This window comes from Nelusetta ayraudi, unplaced genomic scaffold (genome assembly GCF_046127955.1).
Source record: "Nelusetta ayraudi isolate G7.1 ecotype Tasmania unplaced genomic scaffold, CSIRO-AGI_Nayr_v1 ptg000031l, whole genome shotgun sequence".
NCBI lineage: Eukaryota > Metazoa > Chordata > Actinopteri > Tetraodontiformes > Monacanthidae > Nelusetta > Nelusetta ayraudi.
Window position 1 is genome coordinate 6,465,001 of NW_027466081.1, and position 26,371 is coordinate 6,491,371.

The 26,371-nt window shown below is 47.1% G+C and overlaps 1 protein-coding gene across 4 annotated transcripts in view; it reads right to left on the bottom strand.

The window, feature by feature from the left end:
- Positions 1-26,371, bottom strand: part of klf12b (Kruppel like factor 12b) — a 50,952-nt gene that overhangs the window by 6,832 nt on the left and 17,749 nt on the right. For all 4 annotated transcript variants that reach the window (XM_076031113.1, XM_076031116.1, XM_076031114.1 and 1 more), the window contains exons 3-5: positions 13,620-14,181; positions 8,579-8,714; positions 25-182 (exon numbers count right to left, since the gene is read on the bottom strand). In XM_076031113.1, the coding sequence (XP_075887228.1) occupies positions 25-182; positions 8,579-8,714; positions 13,620-14,181 (856 nt within the window). The remainder of the gene's footprint in view (positions 1-24; positions 183-8,578; positions 8,715-13,619; positions 14,182-26,371) is intronic.

Consider the following 26,371-nt stretch of genomic DNA (forward strand, 5'->3'; position numbering starts at 1 on the left):
TTTCACCCCAGGAGATCCACTGACCTGTGTGCGTCCTCCGGTGTGCTTTTAAATGGGAGCTCTTGGTGTACACCTTATTGCAGCCATCAAAGTCACATCTGTGGATTCTCCTCTTTTTGGAATCTGGCGACTCGGACCTCCTCGGGCGACGTATGCTGTCGATACTGAAGGGCGACATGGAGCTGCAAGCACATGGGGAGACAAGAGGCAACGTGAAAACCCCTGTGAAAGAAGCCGCTTTATTATTGAGTTTGAGTTTGAAATAAAGCAGTTTCAGAGAAAAAAAACATGTGTCTCGGTAGCATCCGTATTGCCATGTGGTTTTAATTTGCAGCGTGCCTGTGTAGTTACTGTGACCTGGCGCTGACAGAGTGCCTGATGGAGCGCAGGAAGATGATGGCTCACTGACAGAAGGCAGACACTGCCTAACGGCTCCATGTGTTCCACTATAATTTAGCTTCACCGACAGGGACAAAGTCTGAGTGCCAGTGTCACCACTCGACTGTACTGTATGTGCAAAAACATCACACCTTTCAAAGGTATGGAGTGTCTTCATAAGCACAGCGTCTTCATTACAGTCTGAAATTATCTTCATTTTTTTCTAAGAATTAAATGATTTAATTAAACTAGAAATTCAATGCAAAATTTTCTTTGTCAATATTTTAACAATAATCAACAATTTTAACGATGAAATAATAATCATTCCCACCGCATAGTTAGTTAACTTGCAGAAAAAAAACCCAGAGTTCTGCAAATCAACCCCATGTGATGTCACAAAGGGTGCAGACAGTTCACGCATTTCTGGCAAGGCTGAGACTGACTTTTTTTTAATCTCCTCTAAACATGCTTAAGGTGCAACAAAACAGAAAAGCCCAAACGCAGCCATTTTGCAGGAGGCTGTAAACAGGGGGCTAAATATGCTGTTTTCTGGTAATCTAAAGAGACTAAAAAAAAAAAAAAAAAGAAGAAGAAGAAGCTAAATCTTGATCCTGAGATCGACTGGAAAAAATAAATGCATGTGAAGGGACGTGCGCAGCCAAGCTCTGCCGGCAGGGGGCAGTGCAACACTACAGTCCAGCTCGGTGAGCGGCGGGCGGCTCCATGAGGTCAGACGGCTGGTATTCTCGCAGCTCCGACACCTTCATCAATCACGGCGAGGGGACGAGGAGCAGACTTTTACTTTGCAGCGCGCTTGTCTGTCTGTTTTATGTCCCCGATCGATTAAATCTTCTCAGTCTCTGTTGCCGTGACGCGTTTAATTCTGACGCAGGCGACGAATTTTAATGACTAATTGAGTTTTGTTTGTGTTGTTTGGATTGTTTTTCCCTCCTGCAGTGCGACGAGCGGCTTCGTATGTGCGGAGAAACTGAAGCCTGCTGTGCTTCCGGTCGATCCTCAGTCGCTCATATGGACTTTTGGGTGGCTTTTCACACGGTGTTGAACACGTGACACACAGAGAGCGAGACAGAGGACAAGAAGGTGGAGGACACAGTAGAGGCATAAAACAAGAACATCTCTGTTTACTAGAGGGGTGGAGTGAGTGTGTGAGATGTGAGAGGATATATTTAGCTGTCGGCTCTCGCAGCCTCTGCCGCCGCCACGGAAAGAAAGAAGCAGGTAGAGGAGAAGGGTGAGACAAGTGTCGGGGCAGAGCGGAAGTCCCGCAGTCGAGCGTCTCCGCCACAGGCAACCCACTTCCTGTCTGGTGTCTCAAAACAAAATATGTGTCAAAAGCAAAATCGGCAATTACGACGCGCAGCCGCAGTGGCAGCGCAAAAACTATCGACGCGAAAGCACGCCCGTGCTTGTGTGTTTGTGTGCGTGTGGTTCACCTGTTGCTCTTGGCTTCTCCCCAATCTGACACTGAACAGGAAATGAGCACACAGGTCAGATATGAAGCCACGCCAACTCCCCTCCAGCGCTTCCTCCCTCTGTCTATTTGCGTCCAAAGCGCTCACGTTAAATCAAATATAGAGATTCAAATCAAAGACCCTCCCTCCCCTTTCCCCCACCCACACCCACAAATATTACACATCATATTAACTTGCAAACTAGTGTTTTACCAGTGCAGCCACATCCATCTTATCTCATCTTATTCAGAGTTGTCCGTCTCTCCGTTGCCAGAGTGAGAAACAAACTCGGCCTCTTTGTCTCGAATTGAAAAATAAACATCTCGGGTAAATGAGTCGACTGTTTTTCGTGGATATCTGTCGTGGACATGAGAGCACAGCGGAGTGGAGCAGAGGAGGCGCTGGAAGCACTCGGCGCTCAGACACGTCGCAGATGAGGCGGATGTTTACACTCTGACTTCATCCGCGAGGCGACCCTACGGTTATGATATCATAAGGGAGGTCCGAGTACAAAAGCTTGTAAAACAAAGCGGAGAAGTGGAGAGGGGGGCAAAAAAAGAGAGCGTGACTCGTAAAAACCGATATAATTCATACTGTCGAGATTTCTTATCGGGTTCACTCACTGATCTACTCTGGGGAAATTTCAAAGTGCAAAGCAAGCTACCGGCTACAGATGTTTAGCCAGCAGCAGCAGCGATGGACGGCACAAACACCGGGGCAGAAATCTCGCTGTAACACGAATTAGAACGAAGTTGGGGAAAATGTGGCACATTTTAACGTAACATGATGGATGGGCCGCTGTCATGGAGTTGAGCGGAGGAAACAAGTTCAAGTGGGTCAAAAAACACGGACATGAGGACGCAGGGTATTTGTTGTTTACCAGCAGAGTCTACTTTTCTGTGTAATTTTTTTTCATCCATCCATCCTTCCATCACCGCTTATCTCGCACCCGGGGAGACTACCACAGCTGTTTTAGGGCGAAGGCGGGGTTACACCCTGGACGAGTCACTTTAGTGAAAACAACCGTCAGTACTGACATTCGCTGAGGACGTTTTAGAGTTGCCAGTTAGCCAAGTGTACGTGTCTTTGGTCTGTAGGGGGAACTTGGAGCACCCAGAGAGAAGCCACGAGACGTACAACTTCCACAAAGAAAGGCCCCAGATTGGATTCAAACTGGCAACTTTCTGTGAGCTATGAGGTGACAAAGATTTAACACGCATTTTTTTTTTTTTTTGTCGTATATGTTAATCCAAAATTTGCTGCCTTTGTTTGAGTTGATTGATTAGTTCTGTTTGTGAAACAGTAGCAGCTGCCAGTTTGATTGTCAAAGCAGCAGAAGTATGAACGCCCATCCTAAAAGTGGACCAGTGCCAAGTTAAGCCTAAATTATTCCTTAAATACACACTATATAGGTCAAAGTGAGAGCCACACCTCATCATGAACGTGCTCACACGATCCAGCCACAACTGGCTCGCAATGTAGGTGTGAAAAGGCAAATCGGGGACAAACAGTTGTCAACTAAAGTCCCGTTTACACCAAGACGGGTTTCTCTGAAAACGCAGAAATATTTAGTCGGTTCGGCCCTGCGTTTACATGAAGCCGGCACATTTTCGAAAACGCTCCTCAGGGTGGATACATTTGAAAATGCCGCCTTGCCCAGATTTGTGTAAATGCCGAACCCATCTTTTTTGGAAACGCTGATGTCACAGCTCTAAATCCCTCCCCCGCCCTGCAACCTGAGCGGCTGTGAGGTGCAGACAACCACTCACAACAACAGCGTCGAGCAACGGACTTGTCACTGCGACTAATAATCAGCCTGCAGTCTCTCCATTAACCTCCACTACAACAAACCGCAAAAAATAGTGAACAATAACACACGGTGCTCGTGGGTCGATAGTGGATTGTGTGCAAAGTGAAAATAAACAACGAAAGCGATTTGCAAACTTCCTGTTTTACTTTTTATTGATTGTCTTTTGGCTTGGTGGACTGGGATATTGAGGCAGGAAACCTAAATGACAAAAATGTTTGCAAACTTTTACTGGCAGGACTCCCAGTCAACCTCAGCATGGACCTTTTAAGGCTTTGTGTTCTAAAATAACTCGAAGCAGAAGTTCAGCTCTGTCGTTTATCCACACCATCTTTTTACGAGGGACCTTTCATTCTGTTCTCAGTGGTGCTTATGTTTTTAGCGAGCTCCTGCTTCTTTAAACACGTCGTGCTTCAGGTGTTCTTTTCCTTCTTCCGCATTCAGGCAGTAAACTTGCAGCGCCACACCAGGCCTGGCATAGGTACTACATCGTTTTCAGTCGTCTCCAGCGTATTTGTGTAAACAGGAAAATCTTTGAAAATGGTTTCGTGTAAACTCTTTTTTTTTTTCTAGAGCGCTAAGCTAACGACACTCAGTTTTGACTCAATAGCTAACATTGGGTTCCCTGCTCCAAGGCGGCACACGCAGTGCAATTCAAAAATTCTGATCTGTTTTCTCGAGATCTCAAATTATCTATCTCAAACGCGTGACCCCTCAGGGCTTCCGTAGTTAAACAATCCAAGACAAAATAGACATTTTGCAGGCTCCAAAACCAGTCGTGGGGTTCAACCATCGTGCCCAAATGGGTTAAAAGTGTAGCGTTTGCAAACTACTTGGCGCAGCGCCGCTATCGCTCAACCTCGGCCAAAGATTCATGGGCGCGGCTGTTGGCTTGGGTGGGTGTCGTCCGTATCGATTCGCGCAGACAAAACATTTTTCCCTCCAGTGCCACGGCTGTGACTATATGTGTCCTCGCCGCTTTGTGAGAATCAATTTGCCGCATTTTCTCATGCGAGCCCCGGGGGCTAAACTCACGCTGCCTTGACCTGCGTGTCACCGCAACATCACGGCTGTGTGAACGTGTTTGCGTGCATATGTGTGTGTCTGTGTGTGTGTGTGTGTGTGTGTGTGTGCGCGCGCAAGCCCGCATGTTTGTGTGTCCCAAAGCAGCGGCAGACAGAAATAGGAAGTAGCTCTGAGAACACTTTCAAACAGAGCTGACCTCTGTTTTGCTCCCTTTGTTTCCCTATTTTTTTCCCCCAACATTTCCCCTCTCACGCTTCACCCGGGACTGGAGGGAGGGAGTGAGTGTGTGTCACCTGTGACACCCGGGGGTGTTGCCGTCGGTGCGAACGCAGTGTGTGTTTTTTCCTCCTTCTCGCAGGAGGAGAGGACGCAACAACTGACTGTACATTTCAACAGCGCGCCGCTCAAGCAGGCCCGCTGTGTGTGTGTGTGTGTGTGTGTGTGTGTGTGTGTGTGTGTGTGTGTGTGTGTGTGTGCGCAAAATGTAAGACTACCCACTGGGCATTCTTGTACCTGTCCAAGGCTACCAACTCCTCACCTCCCCGGCCTTCCCCTCTTCCTCCCCCTGCTTCCCGCCTCCCCTTCTGTCAGCCGGACTTAAGCACAGACAAGCCTCTCCGACACCAACCCTCGGACCCCGACACACACACACACACACACACACACACACACTTTCTCTCCCTCCGTCTCTGAGTGTCTTTCTCTCTTTCACTCCTTCGCTCTCACAATAGCCCATCCACTCGTCCCCTGGGAAACGCATGAATATGGAGGAGGCTGTCCAGGAAGCGCGCACGCGTGCGTGCGCACACACGCACACACACACACACACACACACACACACACACACACACACACACACACACAAACACGCACGCACGCACGCACGCACACACACACACATGCACACACTTACTTTGTCTCTCTATTTCCCTCTCTCCTTTCAATCATTAATTTATTTATGGATACCTGGATTGGAAGCTGCTTACACCCCCCATCTTCAGTCCTATCTTCTCTCTCTCTCTCTCCCTCTCTCTCTCTCTCACAAACACACACACAAACATTTTTTCAGTAAAAGTGGTCACTCCGCTGCATTAAAAGGATTCTTTCCACACTCGCAGCGACGCCTCCTTTTTGTTTACAGGAAGAGAAACGTAGCAAAGGGCCGATACGTTTCGCAGAGGAAGAATTAGTAGAAGAAGAAGAAGAAGAAGAAGAAGAAGAAGAAGAAGTGTCCTCGGCTTCTGCTGCACCGCAGACATCCAACAAGGAGCGTGCGCTGTTGTGTCAATACGCGACGCGCAAGTCTCCCGCCGCGCGGCTAAACTGCCGCGTAACTCAAGGAGGCTGCAGACTGCTTTGTTTGTTCGCAGACAAACACGCAAAAGTCTGTGTTCCTGTTGACAATGGCTGACCTCCTTCTGGAACCAGCTGTTCTGTCCAGCACCGCCACCCAAGAGCACGTGCGTGCGTGCGTACGTACGTGTTACGATCCGCGCGCGCGCACACACAAACGCGCACGCTGACAGCGCAGGATTAATACTTAGGGACGTGCATGCACAGCCTTGCGCTGACACACACACACAGGAGCAGGAGTTTCCACACAGCAGAGTCTGCACTTTGCACACAGAGGAGTGAGTGTGTGGGCAGGTCCTGGCAGGGCTCTGCTAAGCACGGCTGGTGATTTCTCTCCATAGTGAAAGGCTGGCCAGCGAAAGGTTGGATTCTGCCAACCTCTGTTGTTCTCCGACCACCCGGAGCCCACGTGTGGCACTCAGGGGCACGCCTGTCCCTTTCAATAACCTGCATCGAAACCCGAGGCCTCCAGTGACTCTTTCTCGCCCTCCGAGTGCGGGCGTGCAATGTGTGTGTGTTTTAAAAACACACACACGAGCGCACGCACACATTGTGTCTGTGTCTTCCCTGAAACATGGCACCCTCTGCCTCCCCCACTGATAGACACACACACAGCCAGAGAACTGGTTTCGATTTCACTTCAGCTCAATATACTGGCAGCAACGGAAATGTCACCATGTCAAGTCTTGAGGTTTTTATTCATTTCAATAACGAAGAAGATTGGCCAAGATATATTAAACCACCACCTTGTTTCTATCAACATATTTCAAGTGCTACGTGCAAGTACATGGTAATACACTACACAATCTCTACAAATAAAAACTGACACTTGCACTCGTGTCAAATTGCAGGTACCAAAAATGTTTCCAACAGTGAACTTGTTCGTGATTCTGCTTCCTTCATACTGCCATCAGACCCCTTTAATAGGGCAACAAGCAAATTGCACTCTTGTTAATACAACACAATAAAAATCATCATCATCATCACCATAACAATACTCAGAAATAAAACACTTGTGTTTTCTTCCACAAGTAGTTTTAAATCACTGTTTTCATGCGAGTGTACTCATTCCCTCGTGACTAATGCCTGAACGCTCAAACGGAACTGAATGTGCTTTTTTTTCTAATCATTCTCGATATATTATATCCTCAATAAAATGTCCTGTCCTTTTACTCGATGTAAACACAACAAGGTTGCATTTCTCCACAGCCACCTTGTTTCTATTCGCCCTAAACCACAAGACAGAAAGTGGGCTAATGCGGTGCGCAGGGCCACCACAGCAGCTCATGCATTTTCATGCAGCCTTGACGTGCGTCCGCACACTGTACAAACGGCGAGGCTGTGGGAGACGCGGTGCCAACGGTGCGCGCTGGCCGGCGACCAGGAAAACAACTGCTAGTTGCTGCGCAGCTACCATTAGCCTTGGCCTTGTTATTGTTGCCGCGTCGTTAGCGAGAGGCTCAAACAGTCCGGGGTTACTTTTCTCTCAGTTTGTCTAAATAAAACGGGCATTAAGTTGAAGTCTAGACAGGCAGGTTTTGCGGCTGCTCGGGACTTATGCGCAGCAGATGAGGAGGACAGAGTCCGGCCAAGATTTTCTTTTCATTCAAACCAGAAGCACAGGCAGCGCGAGGAAACGGTGACATCTGGATGCTCAGCTGGGGCTAAAGTACAGCTAAAGTCATATATATATATATATATATATGTTTATATATATGGAGCTAGGCAGACAGACGCACACCCACGCAGATGAATTGAAATTTCGCAAGGGTGGCAAGAAAAGCACACAGATATGCGCTGAGCTCGCTGTGACTCTGGGATTACAGCGAGACAGTGTTCTCGTCAAGGCTGAAAACTTTTCAGACTTCTGCACTCTGAACTTTTTTAATGTCTTATCAGAGTCCGATCCATCAACTTAACGGCCGCTGGACTTAGCCAAGTCGTGCAGTTGGGACCAAATGGTCTGAAAGTTCCAGCCAAATGTGATCTATTATAATAAAAAAAAAGGCAAGCATCAAGAATTAAAAGGTCCCACACTATGGAAAAACACATTTCTCTCCAAATTTTCTCACAATAACAATTTATGTGTTAACATCAGTCAAAAAAATACCCTTGGAATGACTAAGGTTCAGAAAGTGTGCGGCTAAAACACACAATTCTGAAAATCAGCCATCTGTGATGTCACAAACGGCACTGCTATCTCACTAGTACCCTCAACACCCTCAGCCAGGTGCGACAACGTATTGTTTCTTTTGGCAACAGAGCCAAAATCTTTTTTGCAATAACATTTTTTGTCTAAGGGCTTGCAAACAAAAGGTTAAAAACCAATTAAAACAAAATAAAAGAAACAAAGTGGACATAAATTAATCAATATGAAAGGAGCAATCGTTCAAAAATAGAACATCAAGCTAAACCCTCTGACCCTGCGAGTGGATTGTTGAGAGGTGTTGTGTCCTTTTTTTTTTTTTTTTTTTTAGATCCATCCGACATTCGTCACCGGCGCGCGCACGCTCACCCTCACACTCGGGCTCAGGGTACTCACTCTTGTACGGCGCGGGCTATAGAAAGCGCAGTGGAGCCGGTCTCATTAACACTGTCCAAGGTCACGTTTGGCAGGTCGTCATCGTCGCTGTCACTCTTGATCTGCCGCGGCGACAGGCCGTTGTGGTCCGCGTACGCTGCAGAGGGAAGAGGATACACGGCGGCGCAGGGTGAGCAAAAGCACGAAGAAGAAGAAGAACGAGAGAGAGAAGAGGAGGGCGTTTGCATACCACTTGCAGAGCTCTCCGTTCGAATTGAATTGAATTCCTTTATTGTCATTATACTAGGGATGCAAATTATCGATGAAGTCATTAATCGTTAGTTGATTGACCATATCGATTGATTAATGATTAATTGATAAGCGGCAATTTTTCCTGAGAACCTAAATCTCACAGTGAAAAAAGTCTAAAGAACACATTATTTAACCCTTAAATAATGTTGAGGGGCCAATGTGACCAATTTCTACACTAGAGAACAGTGAAAACACCCTAAACATCTATAAGTTGACTTCTAATGGGTCACATTTCAACTTTTTCTTTTTTTTTTTTTTAAGTTGTTTAACAGTAACTTGTTCTAGGTATACAGGTATACAACACACTATTTAACAAAAAAAAACAGTCTAAAAAAATGTCAATTATTTGCAACTAATTTAATTTAATCAACTAAATTCTTAATTGACAATTAATCGATAATCAATTAATTGTTAACATCCCTATACGATTAAGTACAAACAAATTTAAAAGCGCCTTCCTTCAGTGCATACAGTAAATTTAATTAACAAGCAATAAATGTTAGTAAAACATAATAAAGAGTAAAAAAAAAAAAGGAAAAAAAAGCCAAACAACACGCGTACCACATTTATCATCATCACATTCTGCTGTTAATGTTCTGTTCCCCTCAGTGAGAAAACTGACAAAGAGCCATAATCACCGTAATGGCAAAACATGAAAGCAGCAAAAAGACAACACAAAAGTGAAAAAACACACCACCCCATTTGCTGCCTTATTTCTTTCAGTTTCGCAGAGCATCTCAGTAATTGCCGGGCTAGCTTTGTCCCCGTTTTTCCTTTTGCTCTTCTCTTTTTAAACAGCGTCGACTAAAAGCACGTCTGTCAATTTGGCCGGGAAGGACGCGGTGAACAATTATCTCTGGCCCGAGCGAGTGGGAGCCGAGGGGTCGGGCTCTGCGTTTTCCTCGAGCGGCCGCGGTGAAGTCACGTCCGAATCCGCAACTTCCACGACAATTTGCTCCCCCTGAAGCTCTTGTTGAGATGGTGCCTGCAGCCAGCCTGTCATCTCCGTCTCCATGGACACAGGCTGAAGTACATCCGTGATGAGTCCACATGAATGGGGAGGAAAATGCGTTTTTTAAAATAAATAAATGAACCAAAGAGCAGGTGAATAATAAAATAAAGTTAAACTGAAGTATCTGGTCTTTCAACACAGATAGTTATTGTTATAATTTTTTTTAATGAAACATGAAAGTAGAGACAGCTGGAGGAAAATACTCAATCTGTAGTATTTCAAAATTAGTCCTTTTGATTTCGATCTCAAGAAATAATAAATGTATTTTGATATTCTTTTCCGCCGACTTCTCCGCTCTCGCTGTGCTTTTTACGAGCTATCAAGACATCACCGAGACTCCCTCGCCCCCCACTGCCCTCTCAGCTAAGACTGTGGCCATAATGGCCCATAATAAGGGTCTGGAGTTGGGAGCAGACATGGTGTTATTACTGTGGGGGAGGCAGGGACGGGGGGCTGGAGGAGGCTAGGGTGGGGTGGTGGTGGTCCGGGCGGGGTTGGGGTGTGTGGGGGGGTGCTGTTTGTGCAGAAAATAACACTCTGGGACTGTCGGCGCTCTTGCCTTTAAAGGTTTCGAGCGGTGTTACAGATTGTAGGACACACAGAGCGGTCACCAGCTCGCCCGGCTCCATTGAAAACCTGTAATTAGTTTGGAAATGCATCGCGTGTTTGAAAAGGAGTATTTCTGAGGGGGAGAGACACAAAGGAGGAGTGGCGGAGAGGTGGGCAGAGCACCGGATTTCTTTCTTTCTTTCTCTCCTGTTGTTTCCAGTCAAGCCCTGTTTCCATGGCAACCCCCTGCCGGAGACAGGGAGACAGCAGTGAAAAGGGAAGGGAACCCGCCCTCTCTTAAAGAGGATGGCCAACCTGTGCCTGTGTGTGTGTGTGTGTGTGTGTGTGTGTGTGTGTGTGTGTGCGTGCGCTTGCTCACACCAGGGTTAAAGCAAGTGTGTGTGTGTGTGTGTGTGATTCTGTACCAGCGCTAGAAGCTGCAGAGTGACGGAGACTTGCATCGCTGCGCACAGTTGTTGGGTTAAAAGAAACTAAAACAGAAAAAAATAGCACACTGTGTTTGGGAGCTCTTGAAACTACAGCCGGAGGTAGTGACTCAACTGAACTTATTCGTCACGACCCGTCATGTATTCCAACAGTGAGTCCAGAGTAGCCCAACTGAAGGCAACTGAACGGCACCAGTTAAATTCTGGAAATCTCACACGTCCGTCTTGCCAAACTCCGAGCTGAAGCGTTTTCATCCCGCGTTGAAAGCTATCGAGTAACTACTCCTTTTTGACGTGAAGCAAGCAGGAAAACTGCTGCAAGATGCCCTGACAAAATAGAGAGAGAAAGTACAGGAAGCCACTCACGGCTGCCTCGATGCTGCCAAAAGATATTAAAGGCATTAAAGGATGAGCGAAGAATGGCACTGGATGGAGAAGGAACACTTTTGCTTCACTGTTTGGCAAAAGTTTTGTTCAACACAGTGCTGCCTCGAGGCAGTAAGTAACTCATTCCGAACTGTTGCAGCTGGGCTCAACTAGCAGTCAAACAAAACGGACAAGAAAATCAGATTGGTCCATTTTAAATGTCCAATCAGAACCCAAGTTTTGCCTCTTTAAAAACGCTTTATGTGGGCTTTTTGTCCACGCATCCTTAAATAAATCAAATCAGACTGGAAGAACAGTTCCATTTGCATTCAATTGAAGCGCTCCCGTCTGTCGCCGCATTAAGTCAGCGACGGCGGCCAATGAGCACATTCATCTCTAGTGCTTCATCCGATGTCTCACATCCTCCTTTTTCCTCTGACACAAGAGTTGTTTTCATTGTTTCTGCCTTGCGCTCTCCTCCTCCACTTCCTCAGCAGCATTCCACCTATTTAAGATGCCCATCCCTTAAGGGAACACCCCACGCAGCCACGCAATTGCCTGTGATATGCTCTAATTACACGTTTGCCTCTCTGCACATAGACGGAAATCGAGACCCTCCGCGGCGCAATCAGTCGAAAAAGCGTATTTTTACACGCAAGCGTTCGTCCGAATGGAGAGGCGAGGCCGGCGCAGCCCCGCTCCCAGTAGCCGGCAATGAGAGTGAGAGAGCGAGGTGCGCGACTCAAACGGCGCTGGGCTATTTGCGTCTCGATATAGAGAAAAGTAACAGGTGTGGCCCTGGTTCTGTGCACTGGAGGCTGAGCGAGGCAGAGGAAAAAAAAAACACTGGGACTGAGGAGCCTCTTCAGGCAGCAAACCTCATCCTCACTGTGAAGGTGGAGCACCGACGCCTGAGGAGCCAGCTATGAAAGAACGCACGCACGCGCGCACACGCACACGCACACACACACACACACACACACACACACCTCACAGCATAATGTTTGGAAGTTCAGTGCAAATGTTATGGCTGCACAGCAGGACGGGCAGGCAGGCGGGCTGGCAGGCAGGCAGGCAGGCTGAGCAGGCTGCTTAGCTCTAGAAATATGTATACGTTCGCGTCGCCATTGCAATGAGTCTTCAAAACGGTTTGAAAGTTTAAAGGCCCAATGGCCCAAAACACCTGGGGGGGAACCGTGGCTCCTCTGTTGCTGCTCCGACCCTTTGGAACTCACTCCCAACTTGCACCCGTGACTGCACTGACCTGCCATCATTCAAATCACTTCTCAAAACACATCTTTTCCTCACTGTTTTATGTCACTTTTTAACAACAATTGTTACTCACCTCCCTGTTTTCACTTATTTTACTCCACATCCTTCTTTTATTTGTTTGTGTATTTTTAAGTATTTTCAATTGCAAATTTTATTTTGATGTGTTTTAACTTTTTTAATCTCTTCTTTTATGTAAAATGTCTTTGAAGACTTTGAAAAGCACTCTATTAAAAAAATGCATTATCATTATTATCATTATTATTATTATCATTATTATTATCATTATTATCATTATTATTATCATTATTATTATTACAATGTTATGCAGAATTTGCTGTGTTCCATCGTTTCCAATTTCCAATTTTCGGGTGCAACACAAACTTCTCTCACACCTCACCTTGTTTTTTTGGTACCTGGAAAAAAAATAATCTATCAAGACCAGCAAGTAAGTGCCCTTTGTGATGCCATAAAGGGCACTGGCAACTGACCAATGGCGCAACCCTCAGCCAGGGTTCCTTTCCAAACATGTGAAAGGTCCAACTAGACATCAGTTTCAGCAGGAAGCCAGATCCCTGTTTTTCAAGAGGGCAAAATATTCTGTTTCCTGAAGTCCTATGAGTTTATTTTTCTGATGATTAATCATGGCAAGGCTGCTCCACTAGAGTCTAGGATTAAAATACAAAGACTTAAATATCAGTATAATACGAAACCTTTCGAGTACTTCCTATGTCTACACTCTGCAAGGATATTTCCAATGTGCCGTGATGGCTGCCGACCGATAAACTCATTAACGCTCGACACCGTCGGCCTCGCGCAGCATCTCGACAGCAGATTATTTTTCCACCTCTCTTTTCTTTAATAGCTATAGGACACTGCTGCGGAGACACATGACTGGGCTTCTCCAGGACCCTATGTAAAACTGCGACACGCCGGAGGCAGCCGTAATGAATTCCAACTCCCTTTACAGCTCTCCCGGTGCTTTAATAACCTTTAGTTAATACCACAACATTTCTAAATAGGCCTGATGAAAGAGGTTAAATAAAAACGAAAAAAATCCCATCAGAGCGGCGAGAGAGGCGCCCCGGATTGCATTCGGCGTCCTCACCTTTGCCCTGGCCTTTGACCTCGTCCAGCAGAGGTAGCATGATGGCGCTGTTGAGGCTGGAGGGCGAGCGCACCGCCGCCGTGTACATGAGCGGCAGCGACTGCACCACCACGGGGATGCGGTGGACGTGGCTGGAGAGCTTCCCCGGCCCCTGCAGGCTCAGCGGGCTGGATGGAGGCGGCGGCACCGAGTGGAGGATGTGCAAATACGGCTGACCTCTGACCCCGGCACCGGGGGCGCCCAGGGAGCCCGGCGTGAGCAGCGACGAGGCCGAGGTGATGACGGACGGCGAGGAGGAGGAGGGCGAGGACGAGGACGAGAGCGACGAGGGCGAGAAGGCCGAGCGCAGCGGGGAGGAGGAGGAGAGCGAGGCGGCTGTCAGGGCAGCGGCGGCGGCCGAAGCGGAGGGGCGGGGCTTGTTGATGGACAGGTCCACGGGCTCCGTCTGCGTGTGGAAGTGCAGGTCGTGGTGGGCGAGCAGGTCCTCCGGCGGCTCGGCTTTGACTCTGCTGAGGAAGAAGGGCACGCCGTCCATGGCAGAGTAAGGGCGCACCCTGGGTGACTGGTGGGGGGGGGGGGAGAGGGAGACAGCGTCAGAGACACGGAGGTCAAACATAGGTCAACATAGTTATAATTGCAATAATAGCGTATTATTGATGCGCTGAGATCCTGGACATGCACTCAGTCACGTGATCTTTCGCTCTGTTGTTATTTCATCAGAGCGACAGAAAAAACACATTTCCATCAATGCAAGAGATACAAATTTAATCATACAAAACTACAAAATGTGATCTAATGAAACTTTATTGAAACTGGCAACAGCCCAGAAGAAATTATCGACACAAACTGAGATCCTCGTTTTTATTTATTGGTGTTTTTCCATAACCTAACCTACGTTCATCATGCATTTGACAAGGAGGCCAAACAGTCAACGCAATGATAATTGACATAATAGCGTATCATTAATGCGCTGAGATCCTGGACATGCACTCAGTCGTTTGATCTTTGGTTCTGTTGTTGTTTCATCAGAGCAACAGGAAAAAAAATATCACATATTTCCATCAGTGCAAGAAACGCAAATTCAATCATAGAAAGCTACAATACAATGTTGCATATTACTGTCATATTTACTGAGATCCCCATTTCATTTGTCCACAACCTATGTTGATCAGTCAGCCAACAACAGAGAACCTCCTGAGTGTGTGTAAATTGTGTTCAGCAGAAATTACCGACTACACACAGCGTTCACTTCATTCACCAGTAGTTCCGAGTAAAAAATAAAACAGGTTAAACTTAACAGTTAAAAGCCAAATTAAACTTTAAGCTCCTTTGTTATATATTTTCAACTACTGTCACCTATTTTCAGACCCCTGTCTCCCCTCTCAGGCTCCACAACTGCAGCCTCATGAGTTAAAAAGTTTTTGAATCGCAGCGCATTTAGCCCTTTGTTGACAGCGTCCTGCTAAAACTGCCGCTTTGCAGGATCTGCCACATGTTTACAAGGGGACCAAAATAAAGCAGGTGCCAGACGGAGGAGCCCGGCCGAGGGTGTTGTCGCTAACCTGGGAGATGTCTGCTGTGACATCACAAAGGGACAGTTTTTGAGACGTTTCTGTTTGGGTACACACTTTCTACAAAAGTGGAACAAGTGGAAAAGGCGCAAAAGATGGAATTCCCTCTTTCCCCACGGAGACCTGAAAACATCAGTGAGTGTTGCATCATCAAGGAAATGTACGCTTCCCACTAGCTACGTTTCCATGACAGTGTTTCGCAAAATAAAGGTGATATTTCTAAAACCTTGACAAAGTACATTTGCGATTACTTGAAGGAAAACATTACGTCTCCTCCACCGTCCAAACATAACGCGGCATTTTCGCTGGACTTTTCGTGAACTAGTCACGTGACCCCGTACATCACACCTGCTGACGTGTAAATGCGAAAAAAGTGTTTCCTTGACACTTTTGCGACATACCTGTATATCGATACGTCTGGAAAAACCACCTCGTGAGAGCGTCAAAACCTTTTAGTGATATTTGAGAGGGTTTTTCCAAGTTTAGGCGTTTCCATTACCAGTTTTTTATTGCGACATTTAGGTTTTGCGCAATTCTAGGGCTAATGGAGACGAAGCTACTGGCTGCTGACGCTGCCGCGTGTTGGCCAATGGGTTGAAACCAGCCATCCGGCTATCCAGATATCAACCGACGTTGGGCCAATTCGTCCTCACGAGGCCTGACTGAAACGCCAGAGAAACAGTGACGATGGCTGCGATGAACTCGCTCACATTCAAACGTTCAGGCCGTCCAAGGAGGCGGAAGCCCACTTCTCCTGATGTGATCCGCAGATGAGACGCAGAGTAAAGATAGATAAAGTCTCTCTACCTCCCACCCTCTATCCTTCTCCTCTCCTCTGGTAGCGTGGGCTGCTCTCGCGCTCTCCTCCTCCTCCTGTTTTCCATCACTCCCACAGAATCGGCGAGCGCTCTCGTCCCCCTCCCCTCCTACCCGTGTCTCTCCTAAATCTCCTTTGTGACGCTGGAAAAACATCATATGGGCTCAATTTCCTGACCGCCCCTCCCCTGCCCCTCCCCCGCCCGCCCCCCCCACCCTGCCATCTCTCAGCGATGGACCTCCCCCGGGCCGCTGCTGGTGGCTCAGTGCGTCCCTCAACACATCTTCCACTTAACACCGAGCAGACTGTAACACAAGCGCTCCATCTGTCCGCGCCGCTTTCAGGAACCCGTTTACTGGGAAAAGGAAAAACGGAAAAAAAAAAAACATAATAATGAAGAACACGCGGACGCGAAGGTCCTCCGGCCCGTTTTTTTCGTTTCCCTCCAGGCGGCCACACTTTGGGGCTTTGCCTCGCTCGGAATCCGAGGATCCTCGTTAAAAAAAAAGTGGAGCGAGCCGAGTCTAGAACGGCTCCGCTTCTATGTGGGAGGAGTGCTGCGAGTGTGTAGAAGAAGAGAGCGGTGTTGATCCTCACAGCGGAGACATTCAGAGGCTGAGTCACGGTGAGGACCATCAGGGACTCGGAACGTCCAGGAACTCCTGATCGCGCGGCAAACCAAAATGTTGAAGGGGAAAAAACCATTAAAGCTCCCTTATAATACAAGTGGTTTTCATTTTTTTTCCACAAACCAGGCTTCTAGCAGAGCAGCCTCACATGATGAAAACCTTCTAGATTACATAATTCTATAAATCAGAAATTAAAAAAAAAAAAGTGTATTTAGCCCTATGTTTACAGCCTCCTGCTAAAGATTTAGCTTCCTCCTAAAAACGAAATGCCTCATTGGACCTCACACATGCTTGGTAGGAGACACAAACAGAGGCGGTCGCAGAGGGAGGAAGCAACACCTGGCTGGGTGGGGTGTTGTGACGAGCCTGGGAGAGGTACCACCCCCCCATATGACATCACAAAGGGTCGAATTACAGAGCGGATTAAGAAAAATGAATAATAAAGTCCACCTTTTGTTATTCCGATGTGGTCGCTTGTATCTTTAGAAAAACAAAGTTAATTTTGTTTGTTCAACACGCACCTGAGTCACAGCTGCATTACGCACACAAACTTTGCAAATGTTACGCTCCGCTGGCGTTTGTCCTCGCACTTTGTTTTTGAGACTCGCATTTCTGCTCCCTTATGTAATGCCGGACCGCTGGATTTCTTTTCTCTCTCCCTCTCTCTCTCTCTCTCTCTCTCTCTCTCTCCCTCCCTCTCTCTCCCTCAGCAGCGAGCGTGCGCTCTGCCGCGCAGCGTTGGCCGACTGTCTTCCGCGCTGCAGACTTGTGTGTACTCGTGTTTTTCAGCCCACAGGAAGTGTTATGACCCCATGAATCAAAAATGTGTGTCTCGCTGCGCTACTCCTCCTCAGCTGGAAAACAGACCCTGCCCCTGTGAAATGCGCCCTCCTCCGACCTCTGAGGTTCAGCTCCCGGCCAGTGGAGTCAGGTCAGGGGTCACAAGTCGCCGAGGTCCAATTCATCGCGCCCACCCACCAGGCGTTCCTCAGGGACACGTCCGCGCACCTTTGCACGCGGAATTACGGGTAGAGCGTAGGGTTTTTTTTTGTGTGTGTGTGTTTTTTTCCATGTCTGTGCCTTTTAAAAATGTCAAAACAGATAAAGAGTGTCGGATTTCTGCTTTAAAACGATAAAATCACTTCACTGTGCCGTGCCGTGCTGGGACGGAGGAACCAGCGGGCTCTTTTTGCTTTCTTTCCGAGTGCAGTTCACTGAGAGGATCCTTCGGTAAGGACAAGGGGCTACGGCTATTTATGGCAAAAGCAGTTTATGGACTATATTTGGTGGAAAAACTCTAAGAGTCTCGAGGGAAGGGAGAGTTTGTTTGTTTTTTTTTTCAAGAAAGCTAACTCCCTAAAAAAAATAAAATAAAGAACGAGAAATCCAAATAAACAGAGCTGGAAACCAAAGTGGAAATGGACACAGCCTCTGACACCGGTGGGAGCCAGTGTGGGTGCAGGTGATGCAGCACGGAGGAGCGCTGCGGCTCTGCAGCGCCGCCGAGTTGAGACTCCAGCGAAAACAGCCCAAAGAGAGCGCAGAAGTTATTTTAACCTTTCCCCGCGCGAATTAAAATCCATAAACCAAAGTTTAAAAGACAAACAAGGCAGTTTCGCAGAGCGCCGGCTTGTCCGCGCGTCCTCAAACACCTCGGCGAGCCGAGGAGGAACGTGCTTTCAGGAGGCGGTGTTCACTATCAGAAGGAATACCAAGTGTGTTGTGGTGGGGGTTTTTTCCCCCCACACAATGCAAAATTCACTCGCCCTCAAGGCATCGTGATCGCGAGTTCAGTGCAAATGTTATGACGGCACGGCAGGGAATATCACACAATTTAATCAGTTATTTAAAGGCTTTGCAATTAAAGTTTAAAGGTCCCTCAGCAAAGTCCACTGAGCGACTTCAGACAATAATTTGCGAGTGAACTCCTCGGATTGGGGAGGAGTCAATCTTTTGCTTGCCCCTACTTTCAGCTGAAACGCAGTGAAGGGAATGAGCCCTTTGTGATGTCACAGAGTGCAAAGATAGCTTTGGAGAGATTTACAGAATGTTTAATAATCATTTGATTGTCAATTACACTAAAATCCCGATATTATATTTACCATTTTGGAAAATCATAAGTTAACCTGAACCTCTTTGGGACTGTGTTCAGACATTAACGGCGGACGGCGACTCTATATGATGAAGGGGATCATGTGATCACTCTGGACTGAGAGGGTACAGGAAGCGTACAAGGAAACCAGAGAGAGGGGGAAGAACTTGTGTTCCCCAAAGTTCAGAACTGTTCTTCTTAAAACAAACAAACAGGTAAACAGTATCCAAGTCAGCATCTGGCACCAGTGGTCATTTTGACAGAAAAATTTGATTTAGTTTTAGTCAAAGTTTTTTGACTGAAATGTTATTTGGTTTTAGTCATGATTTAATTGTCTAAATTGTTTTAGTCACGTTGACGAAGTTGACGAAATATCATAATCATTTTAGTCGACTGAAACTACGGTAGATTTAGTCAATCCCTGATGTCGTCGCGCCACTATGTAACTTCCTGACCACGTCGCTCTGATTGGTTTTCCTCCCAACTCCTCCCGCCACTTTCTAAAACCTCATTTCCTTCCACGAGAGCTCTGATTGGATCTCATCTCTGGCAGACATTTTCGTCTCGTTTTCATTCGCTGACGAAAACGTCAAAACACCTCGTCGTCGTCTTAGTCCTTGTGAATGACCTAGTCATCGTCTCCTTTTAGCCAGAAAAAAAAGGTTGTTGACGATAACTATGACGAAAATTTTTCGTCAAATAAATACACATCCATAAGTGCGAGAAACTTAAATATTTACAAAGTAGCTCATACATAGGGGGCAGCATTCCAGACGGCTGGTTCTGTTCCTCATCATCTCTTGAAAGAGCACATTTCAAAAGGAGCACCACCTGATCTAAAACGTGTATATTTACCGACGTCCCAGCGCTTCTCCTGCGTCGCTCGCTGCGCTTCCCTTTCTTGACAGAGCCTCGGGCCGGGCGCAGCGGCTCCGGCACGTTGCCTCCCCACATTAGCATACTCCCTATAGGATGTGAGTGTCACAAACCGCCCGGAGCTACGCTGCCTGTAGGCTTTGAAGTCATTACACCCATTGAGGAGGATCTGAGCGTTGGGGAGAATTTGTCTCATATCACTACGGGCTCTTCAAGTTTTTTGTGCCTTTTTTTCCCCCCCTTCTTTCACCAGAGAGAGAAAAGAACCTTTAAAAGGCGAAGAATATTTACAGAATGAGCCGAGCGCGGAGGTGACAGGAGCTCGTTCTGTGATGGTTTTAAGAAAAATATTCATTGTTTCAGTCCAAACCGCTGCTTTTAAGATGCATGAAATCTTAATTGGGTGTCAAACGGCTGAACGCTGTGACCAATGCCAATGTAGGAACGTGCAGCGCTGGCACGAAGACGCTCCCTAAGCCAGTTTTTCCTATATGTGGCAAGAGGTTTCACTTCATCTCAGTACTCTCTATCCACCCCTCCATTTCCTGTCAAAGCTTCTCCTGCACTGTGGAACCAATGCTGGCCCGTCTTGGGGAGAAGGCGGGGTTACACCCCGTACAGGTTGCCAGGTTTTCTCAGGGCCGCAACCGTCCAGGCTCGCACTCGGCTATTTACTACGGCTAATTTAGAGTGGTCAATTAGCCTGATGTGCGTAATGTCTTTTCACTGTGGGAGGCAGCCGGAGAACCCGGAGAGCAGCCAGGCAGGCACAAGGAGAACATCTAAACTCCACAATGAAGGCCCCGGGTGCAAGAGAACCAAGAACACCCAAAGAATATATTCTGAGCAGTCTGGAAGTCATGCTGATTTCAATTCATTTTCAGATAAAGAAAATAAATAGAATCACCAATAAAATCACATTTTGTGTGTGAGTGAAAAAACTATTTAAGGTTGGTTTCTGATCTAATTTCATTTCAGTATCTACTGTCTAATCGAAAGCACATTTCTAAATGTGTCGAGATAGGGGGTGTCGAGGGCCACTGTGCTCTCATGATAACACACACACACACACACACACACACACACACACACACACACACACACACACACACACAAACACACACACACACACAGCAGGCAGAGAGAATGAAGAGGAGCATGCAGGGGAAAGAGCAGAAATTTACAAAAAGTGGTAAATCGACTTCGACTACAGGCAAAAACATCAGTGGTTTGCCAGCTTGTATCAGCCATTGGCTTGTTCAATTTTCCATTAATATTAATGGATCAATTAGTACAAATGACATGAATGCTCAGCAATTTCTTAATATTGTGCTTTTGTCAACCCTGAAACATCTGATGCCGTCCAACGTTACAGTTTAATCCTAATTATAATATGGCACAAAATAAAATATCAATGAGACAACAGGTTGGCTAACCACTGAACAAGGAAGGGGCTCACATTTATACTCACTCCCCCCAAAAAAACAGCGCAATGTTGGCAGAAGCACCAACATCAAACATCTCCACAAAAAAAATAAAATTGCACCGATTTGAATAATATTTCAACCGTACTTCCGCTGGGTGGTGAGCAGACAACCTGCTGGCCACTGGCGAGGGAAAAAAAAGAAATCAAACCACTGACTTTGGTGTTTAAAAAAAAAAAAGAAAGAAAAGAAAAGAAAAGAGAGCTTCGCTCCCGCCTTGATCGCTGGATCTGCGGTGGAGCCGCAGAGCAGAGGCTGAGGCGTCACGGGAGCGAACGTTACAGAGGAGCCGTCGCGCTCATTACACTTCTCCACCCCCCTCTGGAAATCTAGAGAAGGCTCGGAATAAGGAGACGCTTCTCAGGGAAACTTGACAAAAACCCACTGCCGCCTCAGCCTGTTCACCCTGCTGCCGTTTGGTGAGGGATCGAGGAGAATCAGCTGTTGTGTAACCAGACTACAGAGCGGCTCTTTTTCCTCAGGCTCTTCAAAAGAAATCGTCCTCCACACTTCCACAGTAAAAATGTTCTTTTTTTTTTCTTTTTTTAAAACAAAAGTAAATATCTGTTCATTTGCTCATCTTCTTTTATTGATCGCTTCTATTCTGCTCTGATTTTTTTTCCCTCATTTGGATCTTCTGTTGCACGACAATGATAAACTCTTAGCCTGTTCATTTTCTGAGACATGTCCTAGAAGGATCGAATGATTTGAATGGCTATCTGCAATTTACACACAAATAAACTTGATTGCTAAAGCCCTCTAACCTGGTTATTGCAAACAGATCTCTTTGAATCCATAGTTTAGCTACTGCAACGGAGACACATAAAAAGCCACCTGATGCTAAATATTTAATGATGGCGAAAAAAAATCAAAGCCGTGCCGTGTGATAAATTCACTTTACCAATAAAATGCTGAAATGCCTCTCAGCCTGTCAGTGAACTCTCCCGAAAAGAGAAAACGCCACCCTTTACTCGTTTTGTTGGCTCACTTTTCAAAAAGTGAAGCCAACAAAAGCTCTGGAATTCTGCCTTTGGTGACGTCACAAAGGGCACTGAGGTTGCCAACACCAGGCGTTAGTTCCCTCCTCTGACGCCAACCGTGCCATTGATTTTTTTTTTGTGTGGCAATGAGCAACGATGCCTCAGACTGAGCAGGAAAATAAACAGGAGGCTGTAAACAGAGGGCTAAATGAGCTGCTTCTGATTAAGTTTGTGGGTAATTAATCTTGTGAGGCCGCTCTATTGGGTGCAGCAGCAATCAGAAAAAGCATTTTTCATGACTCAGATCTGCAGGTGAAATAATAGTGAGGTATGCAGTTGGTCAATTCGTCAGAATACGCTTTACAGACGTTTCAACTTTCAAATCAATGCAAACAGTGTGACAGCAGTGATTCTCTGCTGTTGAGCCTCATCGCTTGTGCTCAAACAACAAAATGACGTTTTTATCGGCATGTCCCTTGGATTTTCAGCTCACGGTCCCTGTAACATCCTGTCAATACCTCAATGCACTCATGTACTCATGTACATACTGCAATCATCAAAATCATATAAAGTGCAAATCATATAAAGATACAAATGTCATCTGCATATGTTATCAAGTGATTTTCTAGATATACCTGTCACAACATATCTTTATCATTTCATACCTGCACTTTATAGCAATGGTGACCTATTAATTTGCACTATGTGTGCGTGTGTATGTATTTGAACACATATATGTTCATCATATTACATATAGATACTGTTAATTTGTATTTAGTTCACTGAAAAGCACTTCTGGTTAGATGCTAGGTGCATTACGTTGCTCTGTACTTGCGACGTGCAATGACGATACAGTTGAACCAAAAATCTAAACCTCCCCGTGTGTGTTCCATGTTCCAGCCACGCCTCAGAGAGAGCGAGAGAGGAGAAAAGAAAAAGTCCACCGAGCGGCAGCCTGTGGTTGCGATCCAGTCGCGACCCTGTAAAAGGTCAAAACAACATCTTTGGGGCGGAAAACCAAGAAAGGTGATCTGCATGTGGCGCCCCGAGTCGACGCGGAAACGTACCGAGCCGCCCCCCTGCTTTCACTTTGACGCGCATAAACACGCGCACGCGCCTCAGCCTACACACGCTGACACACATCCCCCCCCCTCCCCCCCTCCCCCCCCAACCCCAACCAGTCTGCATTGCACTGCAGTGCACTGTACTGCTTCTGTCTTTATTAGCGGCTACTTGTTAGCGGGGCAGATTTTCCAGCCCTCTGGCGGAGGAAATGGATGACGGCTTGCGGCTGAGAGCGTTTCCATCAGGGCCTTGGCCCCCCGCCACGCACGCCAGTGAAGAGCACGTTTCTCCCGCCTGCCTCGCCTGCGTCTGTCAGGGCCCGATCAGATGGAGGCCGCGCGGGCCGCGGCGCTCGACATCCTGTCTGTGAGTGATGTCGCCGTGCTCACGGTGGAACTGGCTCCCACCTGGGGTTTTTGGGTGGCCGGAGCGGGGGTCAGATCTCAAACTCTGGGGGCCGCACTTGAGAGTGTGTGTGTGTGTGTGGGGGGCGGGGGGGGACCTGAATAACCCGCCTGCTGCCTCTGTGTCAAGTCCTCTGATGTGCGGAGACGGATTCCTTTCTTATCGATACAAAGCAGCCGCACGCCCGCAATTTCCTGCAGACTAAAAGGTGACCCGCTGGGATTTTTTTTTTACTTTTTTTTTCTTTTTTTCTCCTTCATGGTCAGATTTGTCTCAATGGAAACCCCCGTCCGCCCGCTGCCCACCCGCTCCCCTGCCCTCGGTGACATATCAGCCCGGCGATATGTCATCGATTCGCCATGAATGAGAAATCAATGAGAGGCCGGAGCTAATACATCATGATTACAAATATTAAGTGGCCATCGCCCGCTACAGCGCACAGCTGTGGACGGCAACACAAAGCACCCCCCACCCACCCACCAACCCGCCCGCCCCCCGGTAACCTAGCAACAGCCTCTCACCACAACAAGACCACTTTACTCTGAGGTATGTCGGACTGGAGAGCGCTAGCGCCTAGCGCTAGTGTGTGGGCAGTGAAAGCCCTTCACCGGCTGCAGTCTCTGGACGGCGCGCGCGGGCTAAACGAGAGCGACGCGGCCACGAAACCTCGTGAGCGGCGACGCATCGAACGCGTCACGGGGGAGAGCTCACCCAGGATTGACAATAACGCATCCGCTGGACAGCAGCCACATTGTGGATAGAAGGGAAGAATTCCAGACAGTGGACGTGCAAGAAATGGAGGGAAACGAGAAAGAGTGAGCACAAACATGACGCCACCACGGTACAATTTGTCTACAAGAAAAGGGGCGAATGCGACCATCAGATTTTGACAGCTAAAATATCATTTATTAATGGGATTACATTCACTTCAAGGGAATTTTTGAAAATTTGCTTAAAAATGAGATGTTTCTATAGGGCTGGGCGATTTTGGACAAAAACAAAATCCTGATATTTTTCTCTGAAAACTCAATTTTCGATTTCGATTTTTTTTTTTTTTGGGCAACACTACAAAAGACAATGGAATAATAATTATTTCAAATATTTTATCTTTATTTTTAAAGAAAATTAGCAAACAAATCTCCCAATTGGGAATGAAGTGCAACTGAAATATACTGTAAATCCTCCTTGGGTTTAGTAAAGTGACAACATTTACAGTCATCTTGACCAAAAACAAAGATGAATCCCTTGGTATTAATGAAGTGAGAACCTCACTTTCAAATGAACAGGTTCTTCATAAACAAAGATGAAGTTCCCTTATTTGGGAATTAAGTGAAAACTTAAGAGCCAAACACAAATGAATCGCTCAACGGATAAAGTGACAAACTTAAACTTAACTAAAGTGCCTTTCACCAAATATCACTTTCAAAATAAAAGGCTTTTCTATCATCTCGAACAACGATGAATGAATAAAGTGTAAAACCTTGACATTTCGCTATAGGCGCACAGCCCAGAAGCATGCGAGAGGAAAATCAATTTTAAGATTCTCCTTTTTTTAACATCGTCTTGGCTAATAAATCCAATTTCGATTTAAAATCGATTAATTGCACATCCCTACGTTTCTATTATGTGATTTAAATGAATTGACGAGGCTACATATAGCGTATTTGCAACTGAGCAACCAGAGAAAAACAGTACAGGTAACCTGGGAGCGTTCGCACATGAGCTCCGATTCCGGAAAAGCCTCGATCGCAAATTGGAGGAAGTCGTTTCGACCGACTGGCTAAATTTCTGAAGCGACATCCCTCTTGGCGCGCATTAAAATGTTTTACGGCAAACCCTCTCCGACAAACTCTTGCGCGCCGAAGTTGTTTTCATTAACTTTTTTTTTTTTTTTTTTTTTCGCGAGCAGCTGCGGGACTGTAGCCGAGCAGTAACAGTAGGCCAGGCACGCAGCGGGTTCCGAGGGGGCCACATAAGCGTAAGCAGCTGCGGCGCCTTCTCGCTCATCTGGTGGACGCTTTGGCTGAAAACACGGCGCTAACAGCAACCGAGGCGAACTGGGCCGACGCGACTTCCAGAAACTCGGGTGACATCACACAAGTAGTATGAAGGATATCGGTGGTTGATGTGTTTTTTGTTCTTCTCTCTGTTGTTTCTTATCCACAGCAGAAGCCACGACTGCGTCAGGCATCGGTTAGGCGGAATTCTGTCCGCCGGTCACAACTCGGCAAACTATCGGAGCGTCACCAGAGCCTCCTTCCACAAATGGGTGAAACATCAAAACCAATAAACTCGCAGTCCTGAAAGAGACGAGCGCGCAAAGAGGAGCGGAGTTTGGTGTGTGTGTGTGTGTGTGTGTGTGTGTGTGTGTGTGTGTGTGTGTGTGTGTGTGCGAGTCGGAGCAACGACTAGCGTGACAGTGAGAAAGGGAAGGGTTAGGATGGATTGGGGAAAATTGAGAGACTTAAAGGGCAGGATCAGACGGAGATGGATCAGATTTAAAGATTCCCATGTGGCCCTCCTCCCCCGGAGCAGCAGCAGCTACATCTGCATAATCACCCTCAGCCAGCTCCGGCTCTCTGTTGGCCCCCGGTCGCCTCCCCCCCGACCACCCTACCCCGAAAAACACCCCGATGCATTCCTGCCCCAGCTGTAACTCCCCCCACCCACCCACCTCCTCCCCTCCTCTCGGTTCTTCTTCTTCTCATCCTCCTCCTCCTCCTCCTCCTCCTCTTCTTCTCCTTCCTGCCCACCACCGACTCTCCACGACCACTTCTCCCAGCCAGCCAAACACCCCCCTCTAACCAACCCCCGCGCTCGCCGCCACCGCCTC